The 13,222-nt window shown below is 41.7% G+C and overlaps 1 protein-coding gene across 1 annotated transcript; it reads left to right on the top strand.

Annotated features, from left to right (window-relative positions):
- Positions 1 to 1,810: 1,810 nt before the first annotated feature.
- Positions 1,811 to 11,083, top strand: LOC307118573 (uncharacterized protein). The gene is made up of 11 exons (XM_079804228.1): positions 1,811 to 2,206; positions 2,634 to 2,729; positions 4,546 to 4,656; positions 4,815 to 5,021; positions 5,192 to 5,287; positions 5,432 to 5,698; positions 5,888 to 5,982; positions 6,143 to 6,193; positions 6,425 to 6,809; positions 6,912 to 7,091; positions 7,734 to 11,083. Exons 1-11 carry the CDS (start codon positions 2,173 to 2,175, stop codon positions 7,766 to 7,768), a joined length of 1,557 nt encoding a protein of 518 aa, XP_079660354.1. The 5' UTR covers positions 1,811 to 2,172; the 3' UTR covers positions 7,769 to 11,083.
- The last annotated feature ends 2,139 nt before the right edge of the window (positions 11,084 to 13,222 follow it).

Below are 13,222 nucleotides of genomic sequence, written 5' to 3' on the forward strand. Positions count from 1 at the left end.
TACTACTTATTGTGAAATTGATTCTTTATATTTGCTATCAGTATTCTCCACACTGCAAACTCCGTATGTGTTTATTGAACTATGTGTGGACCTGTGTAAAATACGGGACAAATCGCGTCCCGTATTGGTTTGATACGGAACGCGTCATTTTGCTTGTAAATACGGGACGATTCCGTATTTTACGGGACGGGTGGCAACCCTACGCTAGGGTGCGTCTAGATTTCTAGGCTAGCAAACTGTCCTTCAATACCCCGGTTGCAGGAGTACTGTTATGTCGTTCGACTGCTTGTTTATCGTCACCTGTGCCAGCAGATCCAGCAGGAGTATCCGACACTGTTTTCCCTGACTTCTTCACACCTTTCCTCTTTTCAGATCCTCCCATTATCGTTGTTCCAAAAATTCAAGACATTAATAAATGGAAATTCTCAACAAAAAAAAAGTTTCGTTGTAACTATTATAAAACAGTTTGGGATTGCTGAGCTCACAAACGTACATGTGATCAGGGCGCCATCTTGCACGCCTCCTCTACCCTGAAAAGTTGTATTGAAATTCACTCAGGGAAAAATGTATGATCCTTTAATGTTAAAGGCCTGAAAATAACCTAAATATAAAACTGCATTTCTGATCATGTTGTGATTCAAATTTGAGGATGATACTCTTACAAATGTAGCTTCTGTAAGCTTTTATGTCAAAAAAAAAAAAAAAAACCTCTAGGCGTCCTTTCAAAAAGGCCCTTTATTTCAGAAGATTTGTAATTGTAAAGAGTAGCGTTTCATTCAAATAAATCTGCAATAAACTGCTAATTATAATGGATATATACAGTTACTGAAAAACTAAAGCAACTATTACAGAATTTACAAAGTGTAAAAAACTAATTTAGTTGATAAGAAGTGCCAGTCTCCACTGCGGTGTGCTCTCGCAAGATGATGCCTTTTGATTGGTTACAACGTCCATCAATCAAACCTTTGTTGGCAAGGCATTGGCTAGGCATTGCCTGCCTTTATCCAACCAAAACCATAGCCGCTTTGACTGACACCTCACGGAGCCTGTAATGCGCTTCCTGTATATAATGAGTCATCAGAAGGCCTGTGATTGAAGGAGAGAGACCTGGGAGGGTTTAACTGGAGCTGAAGACTCTAAACTGCAGGGGAGATCCTCAGAATACTCGCTATTGCATTGAAAATGGACGTGATTAATTACTAATATAACTCAAATACGCTCAAGTAAATGAAGGAGGATTTTTTTGTTTGCCCCCCTCTATTTTTCAGAGTGGACCCTTACACTTACATGCTGGTGTTTATTGGATTCGTCCGATCGGATCTGCACGATAGGAGATGAAAGATGAGTAACTGCATTTATTATGCTGATGTTTAAGTGGCCGGTCCTTTAGCATTTAATTAAATGCTAAATGAAGCATTAAATTAATAATTTATCATTTCATTAATCCTTTAATGCACCACTGCGGATTGAGAGGTTAAACTAATACAAGGAAACATTATTTAATATTTTTTATTCATATGCAAAAATATAGTAAAAATAAATAAATCAAAGTATTTACCAACACATTTTGATGCATGCACAGACATCTAGCATTTCTGAGTGATGATGATGCAGAGGAATCACTGAATCAAAGTTTTGAACTGAGTCAATGAAACAGGTTCAAACTTTTTAATAAAGAAAACGTCCAAATGAAGTTTGTAACTATTCAATAAATGTGTTCAGATCGATGCGCGCTCACGGCTCCGCTCATATGAATGATTCACGTTTTAGTTGCTATGGCGACGCCTGTTATGAATTCTGACGCAGACTCAGACACGCACCGATTGTGTTGTTGATCTGTTGTTGAGAGAGACGACTGAGGCGATTTCACAAACTTTTGCAGAATATTTTCTGTGCTGACCTTGAAATTTTGAAGCTGTTTGGAGGAGACGAGACTTTTATTCTGGAAGAACATCGCAGGAGATATCCTTTACAGAGTTACATTTTTGAGTTGTAGATACTTTTATCTTATTGTTCTTTTCTTATTTTAGGAGTGTCGAGTTTGATTAATTCTTTGTTTTTGTTTTCTTTTTTTTTGGAGGAGTATTTTTGAGGAGAGTTTATTGTATTGTATTGTGTGTTGTTTTGTTTTGTTTTGTGTTTTGTATTGTTTTTGTTCCAGATTGCAGGAGGATGTCGATGGCGAAGATGATGGGTGAAAGAGAAGGTGAGTGCTTTAACGTTAGTTATGTTATGTTACTGAAATATTTCAGCCTCGGGCCGCTCCATATCCAGGAGAGCTGCTTTCTCTCAGACGGCTGGTCAGGAGGTTTGGAGACAGACAGTGTTCTGATGACCGTGATCAGGCCTGGGCCGGTTGCATAAACCGTTAAGACTAGTCTTACAAGTTAGACATACATTTTTTTTCTTTAAGACTGTTCATACATTTTTTTAAATCAGTTACATAAAAACATAGACTTGCCTAACTGCTAGTGGCTCATACTAGATCTTAAGACACTGTCTTAACGTAATGGCTTAGTTTATGCAACTGGCCCCCAGGATACGCTGCCAGACCAGACCCAGATCACAGATCCAGGAGCTTCCTACACATTTAGCGCTTCTGTCTTCTGAGTTTTCTGTTTCTGTGCCCACAGGTCAGACTGACAGGAAGAGAGCGTGGCAGAGCGGCAGCCGGCAGAGCCCAGATGATCATGGACGTCCGTCCACTCCATCTAAAGGCTTTCGCAGAGGTCAGAATAGGCTTTTATTACACAAGTTATGGCTCAGTTAAAGGGTTAGTTCACCCAAAAATGAAAATGATGTCATTAATTACTCACCCTCATGTCGTTCGACACCCTTAAGACCTTCATCTTCGGAACACAAATGAAGATATTTTTTGTTGAAAGCTGATGGCTGAGAAGGCCTCAGATAGGCCTCCATTGGCATTCAGTACACAGGGTTTTTCCTGGGTCAAAAATGGTCTTCGGTGGTGGCTGACAGACATGACACACGCACGCACAGTAAAAAAAGTCCCCTACCCACATGATCTGCAAGCGCAATACTGACAATACATTTTAAATAAATTCAAAGAAAGTTTGTAACTTTTGCTTATCTTATTTTGATCCCACATGAAAAAATACTATAGTATATTATAGTAAAATTACTCTAGTAAATACTATAGTGTTTTTGAACTGTACTATAGTAAATATACTACAGTAAATAAACAAAGTGTAGTAAATACTATAATATAATACAATATACTACAATTTACTGTAGTATCTTTACTATAGTATGGCTCAAAAACACTATAGTAATTTTACTATAATATACTATAGTATTTCTTCATGTGGGATACCTTGATGTTTGTTTTTGTTCCTCATTTTTACACTATTTACTGATAATTGTTTTGGTATATAATCATATCAATATTAAAAAGTAGTTTTAAAAAAATGAACAAATAGCCTAATTTTCTGCCATATACAATTTCATAAAATTATCAGCTAGCTAACAACAACTTTGTTCTGGGTTCACCTCACAGTCTAAACTAAGTGATTTATAGGCTATTTATTTTACTACACATTATGAACATAAATAAGCTGAAAGACTGGATAATTAAAACTAACTCTTACACCCACTCTTGCTAAATTGTGTAAGCACACTTGTGTTCTCATTTCAGGTGTTCTGAGTAAATTTAAACTGATTCGTTAGTTCAGTGTTGGACAGATCAGTTGTTCTAACCAGTCGTTAAAATGATTCGGTTCATTAGGTTGCGAATCGGACATTAGCAGACGCGTTGTGTGCGAATCCCGTCTGTTAGAACATCGCGAAAGATTTGTCAACACACAGAAAACACTTCATAACTGGACACGATTTGTTTCCCGTTTATTGAAAGTATGCTTTATGTCAGCTGGTCAGAGAATCAGTCAATGTTTTTTGAGCGCATTTCACACCCAGCGGCAATGAAAGGAAAACATCGTCTGATAGCGCCACGTGCAACATGGATTCGGTCTTCCGACCTTTTGATTTTTATTAACGTAATATGTGAAATATTAGAAAGCTACGAATGCTTATTTTGAAGACAGAGAGAGTGCGAGCGAGGGAGGAGCTCTGATCGTCTCTCTGTCACTCAGTTACAAGCGCAGCATCTATTCTACATCATTCATAAATCACAATAGCTCATCAAATAAAGCTTTGGCGGGACAAAAATTTGTTTTGGCGGCCGCCAAAAAATTTTCAATGTAGGAAAAACCCTGGTACATTTACACTCACAAGACCCATAAAAGGCACTTAAAATGTCGTTACAAAGTCCATCTCACCACAGTGGCTCTACAATAATTTTACGAGGCGACGTCAATAGTTTTTGTGCCAAAAAAAAAATCAAAATAACGCCTTTATTCAACCTCTTCTTGTCTTCCGTGTAGGCCTCCACGACGCATGCGCGAGAATATGACGTAGCGCCGGCGTTTGGGTGAACTAACCCTTTAACAAATAATGTGTCATTGAAAATAACAATTTCATGTGACCACTGACATTGATTATTAATATTATTAAAAATGTCTTGACCAGGCACCATGTCCACATCATATTTGTCCCTCTCTGAGGACAATATAGTGAGGCGGTTCTGCAGAGAGTCGTTGAGCCTTAGCAGCCGAGGCTCGTACATCACGAGCTCAACAGGTGAGACTGAAATAAGGCTGGGCAGTGTACAGTCACATTGAATTTCATTTTACTGGTGACCTTTTTTTTAAGTAAAACGTAAGTTATGTCATTTTATCACTGCCTAATTGGACGTCAGAGATGTTTCTAATCATTCAGTTTTGTTTTCTTCATTTCAGAAAAACCCACAGAATGTAAGAAGAGGAAACGAGTTCGTTCTTTCCTCAGGAACGTGTGTAAGGCTGTGAGGCGCTCGCTCCTCTGCTGTTGTCTCAGTGATGTGGATGTTGTGGAGTCTTTTGTTCCTCCAGCGGATCTGGAGCCAGAGCCCGATCCTGGTCCATCATCACCTGATCCAGATCACTCCGGCGTCAAGCCAAATAATGGTCAATCTGCAGACATTATTTCTCCAACATTGTTTTAAACAGAATTATTATCGTCTTGTTTGCACTGATATTTTTTAATATAAAACAAAGGATCTAGCAATCACAGATCCAGGAGCTTCCTACACATTTAGCGCTTCTGTCTTCTGAGTTTTCTGTTTCTGTGCCAACAGGTCGGACTGACAGGAAGAGAGAGTGGCAGAGCGGCAGCCGGCAGAGCCCAGATGATCATGGACGTCCGTCCACTCCATCTAAAGGCTTTCGCAGAGGTCAGAATAGGCTTTTATTACACAAGTTATGGCTCAGTTAACAAAATAATGTGTCATTGAAAATAGAAAGTTGAAAAAAATAAAACATAAAGTAACAATTTCACCATTGACATTGATTATTAATATTATTAAAAATGTCTTCAGCAGGCATCATGTCCACATCATATTTGTCCCTCTCTGAGGACAATACAGTGAGGCGGTTCTGCAGAGAGTCGTTGAGCCTTAGCAGCAGAGGCTCGTACATCGTCGATTGGAGGTGGAGTGGCGATAGATCGGATAGCCGAAACGAACAGGGCAGTTGGAGCGACGAAGAGTGGATGTGCCATCCGCTGCCAGGTCAAGTTCCCGTCGAGCCAACGGAGACTTCAAATGGCCTTATGGAGGCTTCACCGGTGAACACGAGCTCAACAGGTGAGACTGAAATAAGGCTGGGCAGTGTACAGTCACATTGGATTTCATTTTACTGGGAACCTTTTTTTAAAGTAAAAGTATTATTTATTATTAAAATTATTAAAGACATTATTTCTCCAACATTGTTTTAAACAGTATTATTATCGTCTTGTTTGCAAGCTCATACATTTCTCATATTTTGTTTTTCAGACTCCTTTGAGACTCTCTATAACGTGGGAGAGATGATTGGATCCGGAACTTTTGGGAGAGTGTTCAAGGGAACACGGAAGTTTGATGGCAAAAAGGTAAAGCAATCTTGCTGAATTGTACAAACATTTTTGCTCTTGCATGCATCAAAACATTCTTAATACAGATGGGTTAATACTTAGATGCTCAAATCGTAAATGTTATGTGCAAAGTCAGGCGCTTGAATACCGTTATTGAACGCTGTTTTTTTTTTTGCAGGTTGCCATCAAGCAGATGCACAAGATTGACAATGATCGTTATCTTGATATTGTAAGTTGGTCAAAAGTTGTATTTGTTGTTTAAGTGCTGTTTGTTGTTTAAGTGCTGATTACTGTAGTCAATACACCTGTAGGAAGCATTAGGTGTAAATGTAATAGATCAATAAACCTGGAAAGGCTCTGATGATCGTGTCTGTAAAGATCAAAGAAAAGTACATTTAAAAATGATAGGTTTTCTTCAGATTTTTACCCAGCTAACCTTCTGTCTACTACTTTTCTCTAGCCCGGGCATCCCGAACCTCTCGTTACAGAAGTGGCGCTGCTGCTAATGATGAGGCATGAACCCATAAGCCCCTACGTCGTCCGACTGTACGACTGGTTTGAACATCCTCGGACATTCGTTCTCATAATGGAGTTCCCTGACCCCTGCGAGAGCTTGCTGGACTTCATCATTCGTCATTCGTGTCAACTGGATGAAACAACAGCACGGGTCATCCTGCGACAGGCTGCGCTGGCGGTACAGCACTGCATCGAGCATGGCGTTTTTCATAATGACGTTCATGCAGAGAATTTCCTGGTGAAGACAAACACGTTAGAGCTCAAGCTGATCGACTTTGGCTGCGGTCAGCTACTTAGTGGTGATGGCTACGAGACAAAAATATACCGTGGTGAGTATTTTTGGAGTGTGGAAACCTGGATGTAGTGACTTTCTGATTATTTGATGCTTTGAAGAAATTGCTCAACAATGTGCAAAAATGTCTTGCTCACAGGATTACCTTCTTACTGCCCACCTGAAGTCTTCACAGAATCTCGATTCCACGCCGTCCCAGCAAATGTCTGGGCTCTAGGGGTGTTGTTGTACCTGATGGTTAACGGACGTTCTCCCTTTGGCAATAGAACGGAAATCACACAGGCCAAAGTTACATTTCAGAACTCCAACTTATCCAAAGGTGAGTGAAGAATATCGATAAACACACACACATAAAGCAAAGGCTCTGTTTAGAAACAGGTAAAGGTGAAGTATGTAAGATGTTTCAAGTTGAAATGCATTCAGTTTATAGTTCACCAGATGCTGTTTTCATAATTGCCAACATTCGTGTCACATGGTCATCATGACTAACCAGCTCTCTCCTTAATAAAATGTGTACAGAATGCAGTGATCTGATTAGCCAGTGCCTAGCCCGGGATCCAACGAAACGGCCGACGTTAGAGCAGGTGTTACAACATGAATGGATTAGAAATGATCTGGAGAAGTTCAGGAGAAGTTCAGGAGATTCACTCGATCAGTGATTTCAGGTGTGAGGTAGTGTAACAGACAGAGTAGGATTAATATCATTTATCTTCAATTCTGGATTATTTGTAGTGAGGTTTTCAAATTTGTGTTCATGTTCTTGTTATAGTCAAGTCAAGTCAGCTTCATTTATACGGCGCTTTATACAATACAGATTGTTTCACAGCAGCTTCACAGTAATAAACAGGAAAATAACACAATTAGTGATGCAATTGCAAGAATTCAGTTCTGTTGTAAATCAGCTAAAAAAAAAAAAAACATTCATGAGTTCACATGTTCATATAATCTTTGTATTGGATAGGAGATAACACTTGCTGTCCTTGGTGGAGGGCTTGAGCTCGAGACTTGACCAGAAGTCCAACCCCGACCTGACAGGAACCCAAGCCGATCCTGGTCCATCATCACCTGATCCAAACCACTCCGGTGTCAAGCCAAATAATGGTCAATCTGCCGGGGATGAGGGCTTCCCACTGATGACCAACCTCTTGCGGCCATACCCTGGACATCACATCCCACCAGAGAAAAGGGTGTTCAATTACCGCCTCAGCCGGGCTAGGTTGGTAGTTGAGTGCGCCTTTGGCATCCTCTCAGCTCGGTGGCGGATGTACCGCCCGTGTCATTGCAACCAGTCCAGAGGTTGCAGAGGTGTGTGTGAAGGCCACATGTGTGTTGCACAACTTCCTGCGCATGAAGACACTGGAAAGCAGGGGTGGACTGGGGCAAAAAAGTGGCCCTGGACTTTCTGGCACAAAGCGGCCCATCACACCCGGTGTGCAACACACCTCACCATAAACCCACCAGCTCATTATACACAGGGCAATTTTAAACACAGAAGCTATTTATTCAAAAATATGAATTATATGAATTGTTTTATTGAAATGCTTATCATACTGAATGACAGGCATACTTCTTCAGTTTATAATTTGTCTTTCCTGGTGCACATGGCAAATTGTATTTTTTTTTTTTTGTATACAAATTTTGATTTCTCTTTTCCATACACTGTAGTTTAATATCATTAAGTTCAATACCTACCATAAAATCAGACCATATAAAATGCTATTGTCTAGAACAGAGTCCTGCACAGCTCCGATTTTGTAAACCCGCACCCGCCCGTACCCGCAGTGCTTAAAACCGCATCCGACCCCTTCTCCGACAACAGCACTAATTAAAATCCGCACCCGACCCGACCCGCTTAAAATTGAACCGACGCCCGACCCGCACCCGCAATAAAGTCAGTTTAGCATATTACATTATAGACACTGTGGCGAGGCCGAGGGACCGTGAGGGCGGGACGAGGCGGCGCACATCAGGGAGGATGAGCGCCAGCTGAGCGCCGCAGCGATCTCGGCCCTCGCGGAGGAGTGAGGGACTATAAAGGAGGAGCGACGACAGTGAGGGACGAGAGAGGACCAGGCCTGGATTTTGTGTTATGTTTTATTTTGTGTTCGCTGCAGTCGTCCGTGAGGGGCTGCAGCTTTTTATTTTCATTTTGTGTTTGTTTGTATGTAGGCGGCAGTCGACCGTGAGGGGCTGTCGCCGCCATTTTATTTTGATTAAATGTTTTGATTGTCCGCCGGTTCCCGCCTCCTTCTTCCCGTACAAACAACGTTTACTACAGTGGTGCCGAAACCCGGGAGGAAGGAGGGACACGCTGTCGAAGAGCCCTCGCAGCTGAGGGGGATCGCGGTGCCGCGGAGTTCGGGCAGCGCGGAGGAGAGAAGTCCGCGAGCGGCTGCCCGAAGCGGTGGTGCTGGAGCGGATGAAGGTCGGTGGGACGGAGAGCTCGCTGCCGTGCCCCTGGGTCGAGGTGGGGTGGCTGCCGTCCGCGAGGGGGCGAAGGAGTCCCCAGCGCTTGCCCGGAGCCGAAGCCTGCTGCCGCCCGCCATATTGGGGAGGAGCCGGAGCGCTGCCGTCCGCCAGGTTGGGGAGGAGCAGGGAGCGCGGGACGGGGACTCGCTTCCGGCCGCCCTCAGAAGGAGGAGCCACCGCCAGCGGCCAGGGGGCGGAGGAGTGTCGAGCCGTCCACCGGCCGTCCAGTACCACCGCATGGCACCGCGAGGAAGAGCCTCTCGGCTGGCTGAGGACCGAGCGGCAGTGTGTCTGGGAACCGCACCAGAATTTTTTTTTTTTTTTTTTTTTCTCCTCTCTCCACTCTCTCGTCTCTGTCGCTCCTCATGCTCCCCGCTCCGTTCTCTCACCTCGCTGTTCTTACCCCCAGGTCCCGCGGCCGCCGTGATCGCCTGCGAAGGGCGTTGGGGGTATGTGGCGAGCAGCGAGGCCGAGGGACCGTGAGGGCGGGACGAGGCGGCGCACATCAGGGAGGATGAGCGCCAGCTGAGCGCCGCAGCGATCTCGGCCCTCGCGGAGGAGTGAGGGACTATAAAGGAGGAGCGACGACAGTGAGGGACGAGAGAGGACCAGGCCTGGATTTTGTGTTATGTTTTATTTTGTGTTCGCTGCAGTCGTCCGTGAGGGGCTGCAGCTTTTTATTTTCATTTTGTGTTTGTTTGTATGTAGGCGGCAGTCGACCTTGAGGGGCTGTCGCCGCCATTTTATTTTGATTAAATGTTTTGATTGTCCGCCGGTTCCCGCCTCCTTCTTCCCGTACAAACAACGTTTACTACAGACACACTTACAAAAATGTTTATTGCCAGCATACATAAGTTATTACACGACCATTAACTTAAGGACAACTTCGGGACATTCTAAAACGCTTAACGTGGCTTAATGTAGGTAAGACACTGTTATTAAGAGACCAAACTCAGTAAACATAATACTAATAACGTATACTATGTACAAAAGTACAAAAGTGGCTTAATGTAGGCTACTAAGACAGTGTTATTAAGAGACTAAACTCAGGAACCATAACAAAAATACTGTTCGATTGAACTGCGTGTGCTTGGTTTTGTTACCACAGTTAGCTGCGTGCTTCCTCAGCGATGAACTTCCACATTTGCGGCTATCTTTTCTTCAACTCCTCATGATCCATCTCGACGAGTGCAGGCAGAGCGCGCGCGCGGTTGTGATTCTCCTGGGAGGAGAACAAATAAACTGATATGGATTTGAAAATCAACTTGAAATACAGGCAAGGCATATTTTTGTATATGCATATTTTCAGGAACACATCTACAATATACATGCATATATTTTTATATATAGGCCTATATTCGTTTGCACGTGACTTTTTAAAACCCGTGTTTAGACCCGTGTTCTCCCTTGTCCGACCCGCACCCGTATCCGACACAGTAGGATGTTTTTCACCCGTTTCAGCAATATTCGCGGGTCACCCGTCACCCGTGCAGGACTCTGGTCTAGAAGACTTAGGATGTAGTGCAGAATGTGGACTGTTTTAGGGTGCCTTTCTAGTGGCTATAGTATCTAGACATCTGTAATTTTATGGAATTGAGCTCAAATAGTGGAAAAGAGTTTAAAAATGATATGAAAAATACAGCATATTAAAATGATTTCTGAAGGATCATGTGACACTTACTGAAGTAATGATGCTGAAAAGTCAGCTTTTACAGAAATAAATTACATTTTACAATACATTCTCATAGAAAACAACTAGGCCTATTGGAAATTGTATCAATATTTCTTAATATTTGTGGTTTTACTGTATTTTTGATCAAATAAATTCAGCCTTCTTCTTTCAAAAACAATTTAAGAAGTCTTAATTATTTCAAACTTTTGATTACCAGTGTGTAAAATAATGCATGTAACTAGCAAATTATATATTTATTTTCATATGTCACTTTCCATTGGCCACTTGAATATGAAAGTTGCCAGTTTTAGCATGATATATGAGAAAGATATTTTGAGTATTATGAATCATTTGAAAATGATTGTGAAATTACTGAAGAAAGCCTGGAAACAGAAAGACAAACATTCCCTCTGATATGCTGAAAACTGCGACACCTACGCTAATGTTTCTTTGTGCATTCTGTAACAACAATAAGTTCTGGGGAATAATTAATTCAAATGGTATGAATATTCATGAGTTTATGAATATTATTAGCTTGTTGTACAGAAAAATTAACGTATAACGGAACCTTTAATCATTTAAAAGTAACCTTTATCCAAATTGATTTCTTCATCAATTATCAATCTTACAAACCTTAAGAAACATTGATCTGTTTGATCAGGACAAATAATATCTCTTATGTTTGCACAATTTGTATTACTAAAGTAGTAATACATGAAAATCAAGCTTAAATGGGTAGCTTAGATCTTACGCTTCAGTGACTTCGAGATTTGTGAGCAAAACAATAAGGATTCAGTTTAATGCAATTATTGAGTTTTAATAAAACACTATAGAATACAAAGCTACGAATCACACGGGGGTAAATATGCATATATATAGGAGAAACAAACGATATGGTACAAACAAGGAAAAATCAAACTTAACGAATAAAATCAAAGGGAAAAGAATGATGGAAAGAGAGAATCCACGAGGGAGAGAGAGATGAGAGAGATGAGAGAGAGAGAGAGAGAGAGAGAGAGAGAGAGAGAGAGAGAGAGAGAGAGAGAGAGAGAGAGAGAGAGAGAGAGACAGACAGTTCAATCACTTCACCAAAACCCTTCAGACATTTATGATTTCGTGAATCAGGATTAATTCAGACAACCTCGTACAAGCAGTTAAAGGTGAAATATAATACTTGCATTAGGCTCTCTCGTGTACGTGTCTGAGTTCGAATCGTCGTGGAAGTTCGCTAAGGAGGTGAGTCCGGAGAATTTCTGTGAAGTTCAGGAAAGTCGCTCCAGAAGTTGCAGGTCTCTCTCTCTTGGCTTGGTGCCAAAGGAATCCCTCTCTCAAAGGAAGGTCAAAGGCCAGGGTCCTTGTAGTGGCGGAATGGCGGAGCGCAAGGAGTTCATGATAACTTCTGCATTTATAGATGGAGTGGCCGAGCCCGACTTATGGAAAGATCCAATCACGTCCGTGGAGAGATCTTCTCGAGAAGGCGCGAGTGTTCCATTGTTCTCTGAACCCCCCTCCTCTGAGTTAATCAATAGGGTGGAAATTCTAAGCCTCTTTTTCTTTAGAAAGCTGGTATTTCTGAAATTATGCATCAAAATCTGATTTTTGAACCAAATTTGGCCTAGTCATAATTTTGCGATAACAGAGATACTAAGAACGGTCATTCTGCGATTTGCGCGTCCAGATATACAAGATTATCACAGTTACTGGCATACAGGTTTTGATTGGCAACAGTAAACATCCTAGTTATTCTAATACATTGTATAAAGACATGAAATCAACGGATTATATATATTTGAACATTATTAAGACAGTTCTTTAAGTCCCATGTTTTAAGTAAAACGTGTCGTGCAAGAATTGTCTTCTTTCAGCGCTGATATGTGTGTGTGTGTAAAGTCATGTGGATGCCTTCAGGCGGTACAATTCGATGCTCCATTCTGTAGACTCAGACAATCTGGCGGACATCGTGGTTGTTCATTAACTTCGATATCTCTTACACACACACCCCATTGTCTATGTCTGATTTGATTAGGAGAGTCACGAGTTGGTGTGTAGAAGCCTCATCCGGTGATGTATTCGGCCCAAAATCTGATTGAATCGGGTCATTGTTGCTACAATTCTTTGACGACGAATAACGTAAAAGGCATTATAATCTGATTCATTCTGAAAGCTCAACAGTAGTTTACATCCCTGGAAATTAATGTCCGTCGTTTAACATTTTTAAAATCGTTAACAGTCGGGAAATATTGCTGCCCATTGACTCGTATTCAGCTCTTACCTCGGCTCGCATTCAAGTGTCGCCCGCGCTGCTCGGC

This window comes from Gobio gobio, assembly GCF_949357685.1.
Source record: "Gobio gobio genome assembly, chromosome: 22".
Lineage (NCBI taxonomy): Eukaryota > Metazoa > Chordata > Actinopteri > Cypriniformes > Gobionidae > Gobio > Gobio gobio.

Excerpts from the sequence above, each read along its gene's own strand:
- LOC307118573 (XM_079804228.1), top strand. The coding sequence starts at position 2,173 with ATGTCGATGGCGAAGATGATGGGTGAAAGAGAAG. Across the intron at positions 4,657-4,814 it reads GTACATCACGAGCTCAACAG|AAAAACCCACAGAATGTAAG; the intron begins GTGAGACTGAAA and ends TCTTCATTTCAG. Across the intron at positions 6,194-6,424 it reads ATGATCGTTATCTTGATATT|CCCGGGCATCCCGAACCTCT; the intron begins GTAAGTTGGTCA and ends ACTTTTCTCTAG.